General features: G+C 36.6%; 1 protein-coding gene across 2 annotated transcripts in view; it reads right to left on the reverse strand.

Moving 5' to 3' along the window:
* Positions 1–1,529: 1,529 nt before the first annotated feature.
* Positions 1,530–18,479, reverse strand: part of LOC148942334 (uncharacterized) — an 81,356-nt gene continuing 64,406 nt past the window's right edge. For both annotated transcript variants that reach the window (XM_089103346.1, XM_089103347.1), the window contains 2 exons: positions 16,744–16,911; positions 1,530–3,211 (listed from right to left, as the gene is read on the reverse strand). In XM_089103346.1, the coding sequence (XP_088959472.1) occupies positions 2,202–3,211; positions 16,744–16,911 (1,178 nt within the window). In that variant the 3' untranslated portion in view covers positions 1,530–2,201. The remainder of the gene's footprint in view (positions 3,212–16,743; positions 16,912–18,479) is intronic.

Here is an 18,479-nt window from a genome sequence, read left to right on the forward strand (position 1 = left end):
ATACTTACCCCGGTGGAAGCGGGATTCAGATCGACTTTAAAGTGCTAGAATGGTGAAGATTGGAGTGTTATATTGGTTAGAATGGTGACATTTTGGGAGAAAATAATTAGGCTACCTAGAGTTTGGCTTCTTAAGTCAGCTTGTTTGGAGAGCTTGAAGGACGTTAGACGCGATTCATGGTCTAATCAGGTCAAATAAATACTGGCCCTTTGTGGCCTTTCGGAGATGTGGAATGAAGAAAAAGGCCCAAGGGATGAAAGTGTGTAAGTATGGAAGAAAGTCCAGCGAACCCTAAACGACCAGGAAATTCAAGAGTGGCAAGCTCATAAGGACCAATCTATGTCTTTGAGGTTTCACTCCCAAGCTAAAGAGTGTTAAGGAAGGAGGTTTATTTTAAATTTGGGTTGAATAAAAAGGATTTGAAGAATTTGTTGTTAGTAAGAGGGGACAGTTTTGATTTAGGCGAGAGAGGTAAATTTCTGGGAAAGTTTAGGCTGGCGGCTAGCCCCTATTTTTTCCCTATCTGTGGATGTGTCAATGAGAATTTATTACATTTTGTATCCGAGTGTGAAGAGCTGTCTGAGTTGCGGAATGAATGTTTTGGACGAGTGTTTGGGAGTGAATGCTCGTTAATTGAGCGAGTGGGTGAGAAGAACGCATGCGCTTTTAAACAGTTGTGTAAGTTTCTTCGTTTGGGGATTAAACATAGGGAATCATGTTTGTGGGGATAGCTTGTAATGGTTTTTAGGATTTGAATGTTATTATGATTGGGTTTTGTCGGTTAAAATGTTGAACCTTGACGTGTTTCTTTTTTGGCCTTTTGCTGTTATTTGTTTTCTGTTTTTTTTTTATTTATATTATCTAAAGTTGTATTTTGTTCCTGAGCTTTGTTTGTAGACTGTATTCTGTGTTGCTATGGTCTGCAGGCTTTTTGCAATAAATCTTATCTATAACCCAAAACATTACTTGAATTTCCCCTCTTTACCCGTTTTTGTTAACTTAGATGCACGTAATGTCTTTTGATTTAGTTCAAAATACCCCAAAACACTACCCAAAATTTCCCCTCCATTCCATTGAACTGTTCTGACACACCCGAAAGAAAAATTCTACCTTTTCTCGATGATGAATCCTGAATTTAAAAAATGAATAAACTGCGTAATTTGTACTCTTCGCCCTAGGAAATGTGGTCAAGGTGTTCCTGAAGGCACACTTATTATACTTTTTGAATATTTAAATAGAATAGCTTTTCAACATTTCGATCAGGGTTAAGGGAAATCTCTAAAAGGGCAAGAGGGTGGGGATTGGTCCCCCCCGATTTTTCTTCAAAATTCCTTTCACCATGAGTTTAAAGTTTAAACTTGATACCCTTAGCCGATCCTTGGATGTTATTGTATCCTTCATAACCAGCCAGCATACAGTGTTTTTTTTTATTTTATTTGAAATCTCCCAGATTATTTTCTAAAAGTTTTACCTTAATAACCTACGCCTTTCTGGAGACTCAAGATAAAAAATACCTCTTTTCCCTAAAGTCAATTTTATATTCAAACAATTGGAAAACCATGTAACTTACAACAATTACACTAGAAGCTCTGAAGGCTCATCCTGGGGGCAGTTATTTGACCTTTGGACTATTTTAAACAAGGTGGCTTTTATATTTGTTTTATCAGATCTCTTTACGGAAAGGACGGCTAAAAAGGACATGGGAGGGGGACTGATAGCTCTCCAGCTACTTTTCATTATCCTCCTTCAACATACCCTGAAAGTTAAAACTTATTACCTTCACCGGTTTTTAAGTTAGTGTAGATACACTTGATTGATGAACTGGATGACACAGTGTCTTTTCATTTAGTTTTACATATCCCTCAACATTCCCCAGAGTTTCACCTTAATACTCTTAGCCTTTTCAAAGAAACCAAGAATCAAACATCTCCTCTTTCTAATTATAAATCATGTATTTAAAAATGGGTAAACTGGATAATTTTCAATTCTTGCTTTAGGGCTGTAGGGGGTATGGCATCCAAGGAGGCATAGTTACTAGACTCTTTGGCCGTTTGGACAAAATCAGTTAAGACAAATTACGATCTGTGTTGAAGGGAGGGGGCATCTAAAAAGTAAAAGAGGGGTTGATTGTCCTCCTATCATACGTCAAAATACCCCATAACGTACCCTGAAACTTTCCACTTATTACCCTTAGCTGTTCCTTAGATATTGCTGATGCACTCTTCTGACGACCGCAAAGCAGATGAAGCATTTAAATTCTGTTCGGCATTAGTATGAGTTCTCTTATGCTGAGATAGGTTGGATTTACGGTTGAAGGTTTTTTCACATATGTCACATTTGAAAGGTTTTTCACCAGTATGAGTTCTCTTATGCTGAGTAAGGTTAGATGTTTGGGCGAATATTTTTTCACATATATCACATTTGAAAGGTTTTTCACCAGTATGAGTTCTCTTATGCAGAGTTAGGTTGGATTTTAGGGAGAAGGTTTTTTCACATATATCACACTTGAAAGTTTTTTCACCAGTATGAGTTCTTCGATGATAAGATAGGTGAGACTTTCGGCTGAATCTTTTTTCGCATACATCACACACGAAAGATTTCTCCCCAGTATGAGTTAATTGATGATAAGATAGGTGGGATTTAAGGCTGAACGTCTGTTCACATATGTCACATTCAAAAGGTTTTTCACCAGTATGAGTTCTCTTATGCTGAGATAAGGTGGATTTAAGGCTGAATATTTTTTCACATATATCACATTTGAAAGGTCTTTCACCAGTGTGTGTTCTCTTATGCTGAGTAAGGTTGAATTTATGGCTGAAAGATTTTTCACACATGTCACATTTGAAAGTTTTTTCTCCAGTATGAGTTAAATGATGATAAGACAAGTGGGATTTTCGGCCGAACGTTTTTCCACATATACCACACACAAAAGGTTTTTCTCCAGTATGAATTTTTTGATGAGTAGATAAGGTGGATTTGAGGTTGAAAGTTTTTTCACATATATCACATTTGAAAGGCTTCTTTCCAGTATGACCAACGTTATGTTTTCCCCAATCTTTTTTGGCAAAAACATAAATGTTACTTGGCATCTCATGTTGACTATTCAAATCCATTTCTTTTTGCAGACATGCTCTTTTAAAACTAGGGATGCTAAGTATTCCACTTCCATGTTTGCTGATATTATGATCATAGAACACTTCAACAGGAAAAACTAAAATAACATAAAACCCATTCAGAATAAATCACTTTACCATACATATTTTTAGTAATTGTTTTGATAGAAGTATTTCAAAGATAAACCATACTGCTTTATATGTTTTTTACACGTGGTAGAGTTTTACAGTAATTCTAATTTTGATGACTATTCCTGTAGTGATTAGTTTGTAACAGCTTTATGTTAGTTTGTTTATCTTTAACAGCTTTTATTAGTTTGTAACAGCGTGATTAGTCTTTATTGGCTGAATCTTTGATATTTGAAAAATTACTTCTATTTGGTACACAATTGAGCTTTTAACATTTTTCTTTACATAGTTACTATAAATTTAATCCTGATGACTGACGTATATTCAGTATGATGGTCAATTTATAAAAGTCAATTTGTATTGGTTGTATCTTTGATACTCGAAGTATGTTTTTTGTACCTGCTGTAATTTTCAATTATAACTTTTAAAGTACATTTTCAAGAATAATTACATTTATTTATAATAGTTTTTGATAATTTAATTATACTGAATAGCATTTTAAATAATTATATATTATAATCCAGGAAGTTCTTCAAGGGTGGTCAAAATAATCAAGAATGTATCTTGAGATCAAACAACAACTTGCTGATTATGTTCTTTATAGTCAAATCTTTCAAAAAAAAAAACTTTTCAATTATAACATTTAAAGTAAATTTTTAAGAATAATTACATTTATTTATAATAGTTTTTGATAATTTAATTATACTGAATAGCATTTTACATAATTATATATTATAATCCAGGAAGTTCTTCAAGGGTGGTCAAAATCATCAAGAATGTATCTTGAGATCAAACAACAACTTGCTGATTATGTTCTTTATAGTCAAATCTTTCAAAAAAACCTCTTTTCAATTATTACTTTTAAAGTATGTTTAAAAGTATGGAAGTTTTTCAAGGGTGGTCAAAATCATCAAGAATGTATCTTGAGATCAAACAACAACTTGCTGATTATGTTCTTTATAGTCAAATCTTTCAAAAAAACCTCTTTTCAATTATTACTTTTAAAGTATGTTTAAAAGTATGGAAGTTTTTCAAGGGTGGTCAAAATCATCAAGAATGTATCTTGAGATCAAACAACAACTTGCTGATTATGTTCTTTATAGTCAAATCTTTCAAAAAAACCTCTTTTCAATTATTACTTTTAAAGTATGTTTAAAAGTATGGAAGTTTTTCAAGGGTGGTCAAAATCATCAAGAATGTATCTTGAGATCAAACAACAACTTGCTGATTATGTTCTTTATAGTCAAATCTTTCAAAAAAACCTCTTTTCAATTATTACTTTTAAAGTATGTTTAAAAGTATGGAAGTTTTTCAAGGGTGGTCAAAATCATCAAGAATGTATCTTGAGATCAAACAACAACTTGCTGATTATGTTCTTTATAGTCAAATCTTTCAAAAAAACCTCTTTTCAATTATTACTTTTAAAGTATGTTTAAAAGTATGGAAGTTTTTCAAGGGTGGTCAAAATCATCAAGAATGTATCTTGAGATCAAACAACAACTTGCTGATTATGTTCTTTATAGTCAAATCTTTCTAAAAAACCTCTTAAGTCTAAAGAGTAAGTGTTTCGATGTGAGTGTTACTCTTACTTATCACTAAATGTTACTCGTGTAAGTGTAGAATAAGTTCTACTGCGTCATTGACGCTTTACCGAAAACTATATGTGTCGTGAAGATTCTTGGAAAGAACTAATAAAATCAAGCTGAATATTGGATATATAATGAAATTAATTCTTGAAAGCTCATCAGTTCAAGATTTTATTTAACTGTAATTTTTATTTTCAATGCTGTAATAATTGCAAGACAAAAATGTTTCTAATATAGTTTGTTTTCAGTGAATCTCCAATGACGCAGTAGGCTTTATACTTCTACAGTTAGGGAAAGAGACAGAAGCCAAACTTTTGTCTATAGTGAAAACTATATTTGTCTTGAACAGAATTGAAAAGAACTAATAAAATTAAACTGAATATTTGACATATAATGGTATTAATTGCTAAAAGCTTATCAGTTTAAATTTTATTGTACTGTAATTTCTATTTCCATTTTCAATGTTGTAATAAATAAAAAAGGATATATTGGAAATATGTTTTCAGTAAAGCACCAATGACTCGACAGGTTTCGGATTTTTACATTTAGGGAAGGAGGCAGTACCCAAACTCTCGTTTGCAAGGATTTTTTGTTCGTTTAATCTTGATTTGCAGATTAAATTTAAGTCTTACTCGTTTTAAGGTTTATTTATTCATTTAGATTAGTACCCGTTATAAGTTTGTTTACTATGATTGTTTATTTAATTGCTGTTCGTTTTGGGTCTCATTTATACTTCAATAGTAAAATATTTTTGTTTTTTTTTAAGCTTCATTCGTATATTCAACTTCAGTTTTAATGGTTTCAAGATCTATTTATTTATTTGCATTAGTAGCTGTTGTATGTTTTTTGGCTATGATTGTTTATTTAATTTCTGTTCGTTTAGGGTTTTACTTATTCTTTAACGGTAATTACTGATCGTTTTGAACTTGAATTATAATAAGTTTTTATTTCTTCTGATCTTAAGTTTAATAAGGCCTTTACTTATCTTTGAAAAACTTCTTTTCGGAGTTTTTCTTTTTTAAACTAATTTCTGCCGTTTTTGATTGCCAAAGGTTCAAGTCTTTCAAAATTTCCTATTCCATAATAACTTCTATTTATATATTCAGATATTTAATTATTCCAAAATATATGATAGTATTCCAGTGACGTTATAAATTGCATAAAAGGTTAATATCCTTAGTCTTTTCGAACGCATCCATGATCAAACAATCCTGGCTTTTGAAAATGGAAGAATAAAGATTGGATAATTTACTTTGATTGAATGAAACGAGAAATAGAGATCCGATAAATATAACAGAGGTGTTCGCATCTGTGATTCTTTGAATTATTTCAGTTTTATCTTAAAAGAGAGAGGTTGTAATTTACGTTGATTGATTGAAACGAGAAATAGAGATCCGATAAATATAACAGAAGTGTTCGCAGCTGTGATTCTTTGAATTATTTCAGTTGTATCTTAAAAGAGAGAGGTTGTAATTTACGTTGATTGAATCAAACGAGAAATAGAGATTCGATAAATATAACAGAGGTGTTCGCAGCTGTGATTCTTTGAATTATTTCAGTTGTACCTTAAAAGAGAGAGGTTGTAATTTACGTTGAATGAATAAAACGAGAAATAGAGATCCGATAAATATAACAGAAGTGTTCGCAGCTGTGATTCTTTGAATTATTTCAGTTGTACCTTAAAAGAGAGAGGTTGTAATTTACGTTGATTGAATGAAACGAGAAATAGAGATCCGATAAATATAACAGAGGTGTTCGCAGCTGTAATTCTTTGAATTATTTCAGTTGTACCTTAAAAGAGAGGTTGTAATTTACGTTGATTGAATGAAACGAGAAATAGAGATCCGATAAATATAACAGATGTATTCGCAGCTGTGATTCTTTGAATTATTTCAGTTGTACCTTAAAAGAGAGAGGTTGTAATTTACGTTGATTGAATGAAACGAGAAATAGAGATCCGATAAATATAACAGAGGTATTCGCAGCTGTAATTCTTTGAATTATTTCAGTTGTACCTTAAAAGAGAGGTTGTAATTTACGTTGATTGAATGAAACGAGAAATAGATATCCGATAAATATAACAGAAGTATTCGCAGCTGTGATTCTTTGAATTATTTCAGTTTTACCTTAAAAGAGAGAGGTTGTAATTTACGTTGATTGAATGAAACGAGAAATAGAGATCCGATAAATTAAACAGAAGTGTTCGCAGCTGTGATTCTTTGAATTATTTCAGTTTTACCTTAAAAGAGAGAGGTTGTAATTTACGTTGATTGAATGAAACGAGAAATAGAGATCCGATAAATATAACAGAAGTGTTCGCAGCTGTGATTCTTTGAATTATTTCAGTTGTACCTTAAAAGAGAGAGGTTGTAATTTACGTTGATTGAATGAAACGAGAAATAGAGATCCGATAAATATAACAGAGGTGTTCGCAGCTGTAATTCTTTGAATTATTTCAGTTTTACCTTAAAAGAGAGAGGTTGTAATTTACGTTGATTGAATGAAACGAGAAATAGAGATCCGATAAATATAACAGAAGTGTTCGCAGCTGTGATTCTTTGAATTATTTCAGTTGTACCTTAAAAGAGAGAGGTTGTAATTTACGTTGATTGAATGAAACGAGAAATAGAGATCCGATAAATATAACAGAGGTGTTCGCAGCTGTAATTCTTTGAATTATTTCAGTTTTACCTTAAAAGAGAGAGGTTGTTATTTACGTTGAATGAATAAAACGAGAAATAGAGATCCGATAAATATAACAGAAGTGTTCGCAGCTGTGATTCTTTGAATTATTTCAGTTGTATCTTAAAAGAGAGAGGTTGTAATTTACGTTGATTGAATCAAACGAGAAATAGAGATTCGATAAATATAACAGAAGTGTTCGCAGCTGTGATTCTTTGAATTATTTCAGTTTTAACTTAAAAGAGAGAGGTTGTAATTTACGTTGATTGAATGAAACGAGAAATAGAGATCCGATAAATGTAACAGAAGTGTTCGCAGCTGTGATTCTTTGAATTATTTCAGTTTTAACTTAAAAGAGAGAGGTTGTAATTTACGTTGATTGAATGAAACGAGAAATAGAGATCCGATAGATATAACAGAGGTGTTCGCAGCTGTGATTCTTTGAATTATTTCAGTTGTACCTTAAAAGAGAGAGGATATTGCAGAAATTAATTTAGCATTTAGTGCAAAGCAAGAATTTTAACCTCATTTTAAGTATGGCTGTTTTGTGAGAAAATTTGGCTACTCCCCCCTTCCCTAACTGTAAAAGTGTTAAGCCTACTGCGTCATTGGCATTTTACTGAAAACTGATTATATTACAAATATTTTTTTTTTTTTTACATTTGTTACAACACTGAAAATCAAATAAAAATTACAGAAAAATAAAATCTTGAAATGATGAGCTTTTAGCAATTAATATTATTATCTATCAAGTATGAAATTTAATTTTATTAGTTGTTTCTAAGAATGTTCCAGACAAATATAGTTATAGTGATCTTTTTTAATAGTAATTCATAGGTAAAAATAGCAGCAAAAGAGAAAGTATTATAAATCAAAATAATGAAAAAGTGAATTTTGGTATGTTCTACCAATATTCCAAAGTCGGGCCATGGAGGGCAAGGGGTCTGCTCCCACAAGATTTGAAATACAATATCGTTAATGATTTTTAAAGAGGGGGGGGGTTTCAGGCCCAGGAGGGTCAGGATTCAGCTCCATTAATTTTTGGAAAAATTTATTTTTTGGGAGGGGGTCGGGCCATGGAGAACCGGGGCTTTTTTGAATAAAAAAATCGTTAATAATTTGTTTTCGGGGGAGGCTCCCATAAGTTTTGGGACAAAATATCGTTAATATTTTTTTTTGGGAGGGGGGGGAGGGGTCGGGTCAGGAAATGCCAGGGGTTGCCCCCGTGCTTTGGAGGGTTGAATCAACCCCAATGTTATGTTTTCTGATCTTCGGACTATTTTGAACAAAATCATTATCGAAAAATTTTGATTGGACGCATATTTTGAACAAAATCATTATCGAAAAATTTTGATTGGACGCACTTTCGATTCCTAAAAAGGAAACTAGAACTTTCAATTTCCAATCAAATGAGCCCCTCTGAAGGTTATACAACCACCCTGCCATAAAAACGTTATATACCCCCTACACATAACTTACAATACTTGCCACTGGGCTCGGGGGGGGGGGGAAGGTTGTAAATCCCTGAATTTTCGCTATATGATCTTTGGTCTATTTTGAACAAAATGACAATCTAAAAAATTTGACAGGATGCATTAGGGCAAAAAGGTCATGAGGGTGGGGAGGCTAGTTACCCTCTGATCCCCTTTGATTCTTAGAAAAGGAATTATAATTTTCTATTTCTTATCATTTGAGTCCTTTCTGAAGCTATCATTTGAGCTCACCCTTTCCATAAGGACCGTATATGCCTCCAGGGCATAGCATGCAACGTTTGCCCCCGGGCTCTAGGGGTTGTGTCCACCGCGAATTTTTTGTTATCTGATCTATGGACTATTCTGAAAAAAATGGCTATCTCAAAATTGTGATCGTATGCATTTGGGAAAAGAGGGCGTATGCAGGGGGTTGTCTAGTTCCCTCTAATCACTTTTGCCACTTAAAAAGAGAACTATAAATTTCAGTTTCCAATCACATGGGCTTCCTCGGAAGTTAATACAACCACCCCTTCCATAAACACCTTATATGCCCCCGGGGCATAAATTACAACGCTTACCTCCGGGCTCTGGGGGGTTATGTCGACCATGAAGTATTTTGTTATCTGATATTTGGACTATTTTCAACAAAATGCATGTCTCAAAATTTTGATCGTATGCATTTGGGAAAAAGAGGGCGTAGGAAGGGGGGGGGGGGGTCTAGTTGCCCTCTGATCATCTTTATTTCTTAAAAATATAACTAGAACTTTAAATTTCCAATCAAATGAGCCCGTCTGAAGTTTATACGACCACCCCTTTCAGAAAAACCTTACATATCCCCGGCGCATAACTTAAGACACCTACCACCGGACTCTGCGGGTTTTGTCGACCCCAGAGTTTTTTATTTGACGTTAAAACTTTTTTTTTTAACAAAATGGCTTTTTTTTAGATTTTTGTCGGAAACATTTGGAAAAACAATTACAAGGGGGGGGGGGGCGTTGCTCTCCGATCTCTTTCGACTCTTAAAAAGGGCGCTAGAGCTTTCAATTTCCAATCAAATACCCCCTCCGAAGTTTGTACAACCACCCCTTCCATATAAAGTACCTCTGGAAACAAAATTCAATATTAAAACAGCGAAGCCTTATGGCCTTTACTATAGGCAACGCTAAAGCGTTGCCTCTGATCTGTGACGACTGACAGGACACTTAGTAGTCCCTTCAACCCTGACCTAAATGATTGTAGTGTAAAGATTTTGGCCTTGGCATTGTAGGTCCAAATGAGACCAGTAAGTTGTTGACATTAGGGAACAGAACAGTTTTTGCCAAAAAAAAAGAACTGTTTGAACACTGCCAAAATCATAAGTACCTACTGTACTTCTGAGTACCTACTGAGTACACATTTCTCAGTAGGGGCCTCCCCCAGGCCACTCACCGAGTCCCCAGGTGGCGGATAGGGGAACGCCCTGCAGATATGCAAGGTACCTCATGGGTAGTGAGGCGCGGACCAAGGGGGGCCCAGTCTCTGGGGGTCTTGAAACATAGCTGGAGCACACTCGTCTGGGGGCCATAAATTCAGACGGAGGAGGAGGATGGCGCCTCCGATGTGCTCTGGGCAGGGCACATCGGGGTATGGATACGTTCCGTCAGTCACAAACCTTCCCCCAGCAATGGGTTAAATTGCTGGTGTTGCAGGACGCCAAAAGGGCGCACTATCGGTAATAGATACAGTCGGCCCCTGCTAGGGACAGAGAGGAGTCGCTTACCGCTGTCCCGAAGCCAGCCAAGAAACCCCTTCTTTAATTTTAATGATGACTATGAAGAAGAGATCAAATATGAGAACCAGTGCTACCGCGTCCGGGGTAACCGACGATAATGCATTAAGAACTACCGCGTCCGGGGCAGCTGACGATTCGACGACCGTGAATCGCGCGAATATATCTACGTTGACAACTCCAACCCTGAAGGCCATCGTTTCTCCAAAAAAAAACTATGTCAATAGGTACCCTCAACACTCGAACCCTCGCTAAACAAGGAAAAATAGACAAGAGATATACTCCTAAGAGAGATATAACGGTACAGCTGGGACGTTATTGGTCTAGCCGAAACCCAACTTCCAGTCACTGGTGAAGAGAAACATGGAGATGTCACCCTTCTACTCACGGGACGACATGATGGCAAACATCGACAAGGTGTAGGTTTCCTACTGTCTAAGCCAGAAAATCCTTAATCACCGTAACCCCCCTCACGGAACGGATCATCATGATCCGCCTGAAAGGTTCACCCACCAACCTCACAATTATCCAAGTATACGCTCCGGATTCCAGCAGAGACGACGAAGAGCCTGAAAACTTCTATCTCCAGCTTCAAAGTCTAATTGATTCTGTCCCAAAAAAGGACATAATCTTTGTCATTGGTGACTTTAGCGCCATCGTTGGAAACAACCCCACATGACACGTAGAGGTCATGTGGACACGTAGAGGTCAATGGGCAAATTTGGACACGGAAAAATGAACAGAAGAGGAGAACGCCTTATCGAATTATGCAGACACAGCGATTTAGTCATTACAAACACACTGTTCAAGCACAGACCACGCCGTAAGACATCCTGGACCTCACTGGATGGAAAAACTAAAAACTTAATAGACTACATCCTCGTGTCTAGACGTTGGAAAACATCCGTCCTAAACATGGTCACGCTAGCTGGTGGCGACTTTGACAGCGACCACTCGCTTGTCATGTCTAGGTTCAAAAAAAGACTTAAAACAGCATCAAAGTTGTCTAAGAAAACCCCCAAATTTCGAGTAGATCTCCTGAAAGACGAGAACACACGTATGACCTACATCACCACTCTATCCGGAAAAATTTCAGAGCTCACGTCGAGCTCTCCACCTATCCTGTCTAAGGAAGATAACGACAACCTGGTGACTAGCAGCACAAATATCATATATAATGTCGCTAATTCTACACAGGGTACCGAAAAAAACAATCAGAAACCTTTGATAAGAGACGAGATCATCTCTCTCTGTGACGAAAAGTGCCAACTGATGAACACGCAAGATAAACAAAGTAGGGATCGATACAAGCAACTCAAACGAGCTATAGAGAAAACCATCAGACGAGCTCATCGCGCTTTTATTAAAGAAAAGTGCGATCAATGTGAATCGGCCTTCAAGAAAGGTGACCCCCACTTCATGTATAGAAGAGTTCGGGAATTGGCCAATAAGAAGGACATCAAAGCGTGTTCCCTTCTCGACGAACATGGAAACGAAATACAATCCACAGACGGAATACGCTCTCGCTGGGAAAACCATTTAAAAAATAAACTGAATTTAGTCATCCACCTAGACCCCACAAGTATTGACAGCTTCCCCGTAACCTCTACAGACCCAAGTCCTCCCCCTCCTCACTCTGAAATAGAAGCAGCTATCAGAGACTTGAGCACAAACGAAGCTGCCGGCCCCGATGGAATCCAGCCTGAACTACTGAAAGTAAACTGCGAACCACTCCTTGACCTTCACCACAAAATTGCCATAGCTGCTTGGGAAAAATGTCACTTCCCCTCACCCTGGTGCAAAGCCACGATAGTCCCCCTGAATAAGAAAGGCTCTAAAGCTGTCTGCGACAACTACCACCGAATAAGTCTTACCAGCCACGCCGCAAAAATCCTCACAAGAGTCTTGCTCGGGCGTATACAAGCCATTTCCTCAATGGTCATTCCGGAATACCAAGCCGGCTTCCGACCTAATAGATCAACAATTGATCAGATATTCACTGTCCGGCAGATCATGGAAAAGTATAGCGAACTTGGCCGCAGCACCTATCACCTTTTCATATACATTAAATAAGCATTCGATCTCATATGGAGAGATAGTCTATGGCACATCCTTCTTCACTTTGGCATCCCATCCAACCTGATATCGCTGATCAAAGACATGTATAAGAAGTTCAGAAGCCACGTCATGACTGGAGAAGGACTTACCGAGAGCTTTAAAACCTCTACCGGAGAGCTTCAAGGTTTCCTAATATCCCCGGAGCTGTTCAATCTCTTCCTATCTGCAGCCCTTTCACTCACAGACAACCCACCCGGCGCCCTTGTCGGAGGAGTGGTGATAGACAAACTAGCATATGCCGATGACACAGACCTAATAGCCGAGTCCCTTCAAGATCTACAATCCCAGGCTAACAGCGTTCACTCGTCTACCAACCTCTTCTGGATGGCCATCAATACCTCAAAAACGAAAGCCATGCGCTGCACACGCAAGCTCGATTCACAGGTAAATCTCAGCCTTCAGCTTGGTGGAGATAACATTGAGTGGGTGGAAGACTTCACCTACCTTCGGAGCTTACTTACTTCTGATAACAACCAACTCAGAGACATCAAGAGACACCTGACACTTGCGAACTCCAGTTTTAAAGCTCTGATGCCCATTTGGAGGAATAAGAACTTAACAACAATTCTCAAAACGAGACTCTTCTACTCCCTCATTATTCCGATCGCCATCTATGCCTATGAATCTTTGACGCTTAAAACAGACGATCAATGTCGCCTAGCTGACTTTGAAACCAAATCCCTACGACGCATTGCTGGTATCACCTGCCACGACAGAATCTCCAACTCCAAGCTTCTCCGTAATCTGAAAGTCAAATTCACAATACCGGACCAAATAAAACTACAACAACTCAAATGGCTTGGACATACCCAACGCATGGCTAGCACTCGTTTCCCGAAGATAGGCTTCGATGGACCAGTACACGGTTCTCGCCTCAGAGGTCGCCCTCCGAAGAGATGGAAAGAAAACTTCTCACCCTACAACCTGCAACAACTCCTCCGCCTGGTCGACAACAGAAGCACCTACAGGAGGCTTATCAATGGACTGGTTAAAGAAGAGGCCCCAAAACGACCTTCAAGGACGGATGGGACATAAGTCAAGTCAAGTCAAAATCATAAGTGTAGGGGCCATTAAGGCTCAATGTTAGAAAGAATTGGAACAGATGGTTCTCCTATCATGATAGCTGTGAATCAATCAGTAGCTACTGCTATACTTTCTATCTTAGATATAGCAGTAAGTGCTTCTAATGTAAAGCTTGTGCTCGGTGCGAGCTCCAACCCCACTTAAATCAGAACCAGAAAAGGTATTTTTAAAGGTTTGGACCTTTCCATACTCAATTACGCTGACGATATCCTGAATTTAAGTAGAACCGTATCATCTGTCGAGGAGAATTCTTTTGTGCTTAGTAGAGAATATGCCGAAATTGGTCTCAATTTCAATGCTTCAAAGTGCGAGGTCTTTGCATTTGGCAGATCTGTCGGCGATGTTGGATGCGTGCAGTTAGGAAATCAGTGTCCAGTTATCTTCTTGTATTAATTATCTCGGTCTTCCGATAGGGGATAGAAAAATGACAAAGGCTTTCCTTATCTCGTATCTAAGCGAGAAACTTAGAAAAGCTTTTGTTATGCTAGTTCAAAGTAAAGCTAGCTACAGCAGGCGTATTCTCTCCCATGTCTACAACACTTTTGCGATGCCGCATGTGCTCGCATTGACTCTCTTTTGGAACATATTTACAGCTGCTGATAAGAAGACTATTAGATCCATATATTTTGGTTTCGCTGAATTTCTCTTGTGTATAACCTTAGGGGCTAGAAACAAAAGACAAGTGTTAACTGAGCCACTAACAGTGGCTGAACAGCAGCGTGGTCGCTATTTTTCTAGGGTTGATAGGAAAAATAGCTTCCATCCTGCTATGTGTTAGTAGAAATATTTTAATCTATTCTTGGTAGTATAGTCTTCTTGGTGAGTGTGTTCTTCTTCTTTTCTTTTTTTTTGCCTTTTCATCCACCCCATATTGAACCCTTGTGTATTTTTGGGGGGAAATAAAGATATTGTATTGTATTGCATTGATCTAATCTGAGAAAGTTACCAATCTGGATGATTTTATTAAGGAGCTCCAAGGTGATGATAGAATCCGACAAGTGGCAATGACGTTCAAAAATCCAAACCCTTTGGTTATCTCTTTGGTTTACACCTTCAATCAGGATGTTCATTTTCAACTGGAAATCGCCGTTTGGGGTGTAGAAATACAGTAAAGCAGTTTATCCCACCGGGCAATAGAGTTCTTCAACTACCAAGGTTTTGGCCACAAAGCTTCAAATTGCCATAGAGGCAGAAGATATCTACTATGTAGTGGACAACATACCCTTGAAGAATGTCCCCAATCCAAGACAGCAAAAAAAGAGCAAGTACATAAGTGCCAAAACTGCAATGGAAAACACGCTGCTAACTCCGAGGAGTGTCCCATTCTCATGGAGAAGAAGGATATTTTTACTTACTCTGCCAACAATAATGTCTTCAAGAGAACTGCTACTGAGGTCTCGACGAAGGGACTTCTAACTGATACAAAGCATGTCCTCCTGGTACATAGACTCCTTCCCTCCACTGACACCTAATCATTCTCAAGGTGGGGATCTCAAAAAGAAGTGCATGACTATGTTTGAAGGTGTTACAAGGCAGATCTTTGATCTGATCCAGATTATATCGTCACTTTGCAAACTAGTTTCTCAGATAATGCCACACTCCTCAAAATACAGCCCTTAGCCTGAACAGCAAAATTGAAATCTTCAACAGAGAATGTTCAAGCCATTCATCCACTACCATGTCAGCAGATACTAGTAGCCCTGGCGAAGTGGACAGGAAACGTAAAGAATAGGAGTCTATATCTAGCTCAGATGGTGCTATGACTAAACTACAGAGACCTAGATTAACCCTTTCACAGACAAAGGATTAGTTCTCTTTCAGTGTTACAGTTAAGCATTTGGGGATTAATTTAAACCAAATGGACTGAACCAAGAGATGTTTTTAAACTGGATATTATTGTCCATTATTTTAAAGACTGTTAGTTTGCCCACTGGGATAAAGCCTTTATAACAGGTGATGGGCACCCTGGGACACCATGCCTCAACCTTGGGCTACAAGACTAAGCAAAAACTTATTAGGTAGATTTGGTAAGACTACTGGATTGATTCATATAAGATTTTGTTTTCCCTTTCAAATAAGATTATTTTCATTATAATATTTTTAATTGAAACTAAAGAACGGAATGAAACTAAATTTTTTTTTTAGAAAAGAGTGTTATGCCATTGAAGTGGGATATTTACATATTATTAAATAAAAGGTATGCATGCCATAAACGGCTAATTATTCTTACTGGTTATACTACTTGTACATACAGCGAAATCCTTAAACCAGAAACAAGAGTAAACATCTCTTTGTTTCATAATTAGGAAAAACTTATAATAGTTTCCCCAAGTTACAAAAGTTTCAAATTAAACTGTCGTCTTGTTCAGGAATGGAGTAACACGGAATTTTAGGACCTAATAGTTTAAATTGACCCAAATTTTACAAACTAAATAAGTCTTTCCAAAAACAGGCAGGGCACTCAAATGCAAAAAAAAAATCCCGTCAAGGAAGTGTAAAATAAGCCTTTTCATTTTGGACAGGCAATGATACAAAAAAGCTCAAAGTTCTGGAGCATACCTTTGGAAAGGAGTTCCAAATGAATTAAAGGTTTTTCGTCTTTTTCAAGAGTGAATTAAAACACAGAATTTCATATTCTAATAATTTCAACCTATCCGAAGTTTTGCTACCTAAATATTTCATAAAAAAAAAACAAAAAAAAAAACAGAGCACTCAGAGGCAAAAACAAAACACAGCCCTTCATTTTGGATAGGAAAGTATATGAAAAAAAAGTCAAGATGTCGGGAGCATACCTTTGTCCCAACTACTGTTTGACTCCAGTTTAAGATGATCAAAATTAGGTTTAAAATCCGCAGACATGCCAGGAGAAGTAGAACAAACACTGGCTTCATGATCCATTGTTGTTAAGGGCTGCGTGCTTCCAAGAACATCTTTATAGTCATTTGAGGATGTATCTTGAGCTTCAACAACAAAAAAAGTAAAATCACATGAAATCACTAACAACAAAATAAGGCTATTGTTTATAAGAAATTTAGAATGCTGAATGATTACTACCTGATATTTTGTTGACGGGCAAAGGGTTTTGAAAAATATACATTTTTTTTCATTTAAGAGTTTTAATTAAAATAAATATAAAAAATTGCAAGGATAATGGCCAAACAGTGTAAGTTTTTTTTCAAAAAGTTTCTTCGTCAGAGTTGGAGCAATAGATGCTGTCTAGTAAAGAACAAACCACGGTCAATAATAGCAGGAGCTAATATACTTAATCTAAAAAAAACTTTCTAGTAAGGGGGATTTGGTATTTAATGGGGATTGGTGAGTCAATACTTGCATGACTGTGCTGACAGACAGGAAAGGTGACTAATATTTCAGTTAATCTAAATAATAAAAGTTACTAAAGCAAAAAAAAAATGATGGTAGTGTTTCAAGAAAGAGCTTTAAAAGGCTACCATACCTATTTGCCATAAACGGGAATAGAAAGCGAATCATTGGAATCACCAAAAGTCACAATTTTCACCAGAGGTTTTCAGCAACTCAGATTAAAAACTCTACAAAACTATATTACGATTTGCTTTTGAATTTATTTCGTAATCATATCCATAAAAATATAGATCGTTTTAACCAAGCGACTGAAATTTTCAGACTGAACAAAACCGGACCTTAAATTTTGGCTATCGAAGTGGATAGAAATCATTATTTACTTGTGAATCAGCCAGCCTTTAACCTACCATAACAGAGTAAATAGGATTGCCTGTCTTACCACCCTGTGAACGCAAAATTCATTTTATAATTGTCTTTAGAAACTATTGATTCAATTTTGGCTAGCTTTGATGTTTTTTCTCTTGCAACATTCAAAAATATGAAATAAATTTTCAAAAAAAACTCAAAGACAACTTCAACTAAATAGACTTCAAAGCAATATATATAAAAACACTATGAATTTTCAGTGCATTTATAATAGGTCTACTATCATTGTTCACTTACATATTTCTAATACAAACATTTCTAATCCATGAAAGATTTTTTTTTTCATGGCTATTTTGGCATGGAATTTATTGAAACCTCTGCTTTAATTACCTGTGATCTGAGGCACAAAGTCTGGCATTGATTTTGTAGGATAATGCAATATACTTTGCTAAAGCTAAGGAAGCAAATAATTATGATAATATACTCCCGACATGGATAGACAAGCAAAATCTAAAACCAAAATCTCAATTACCAACAGAAATCAATAACCTGCTTTAATCATAAATGGGATACATCAATATTCACCAATATCTGGAAGTGTTCATCCCTCCTACCTATCCAGAACCACAGGCACTTGATCCGGTTCAATTATGGCGATAGAAACAGATTTTTTCTCGTCAAACAAATCAAATGTTGGCACAATATCTACGACGTTGTCACTAGCTTTCTGTCGATCAATAAGTCCCGTTGACATTGCGGGAGGTCAAAACATTTTCTTAGCCTCAACAATTTCTACGGCCTTAAAAAAATCGCAAGCAATTTTAGTGATACTAGAGAAGCA

This window comes from Artemia sp. Qi Xiang Cuo, chromosome 17 (genome assembly GCF_049724085.1).
Source record: "Artemia sp. Qi Xiang Cuo chromosome 17, ASM4972408v1, whole genome shotgun sequence".
Taxonomy (NCBI): domain Eukaryota; kingdom Metazoa; phylum Arthropoda; class Branchiopoda; order Anostraca; family Artemiidae; genus Artemia; species Artemia sp. Qi Xiang Cuo.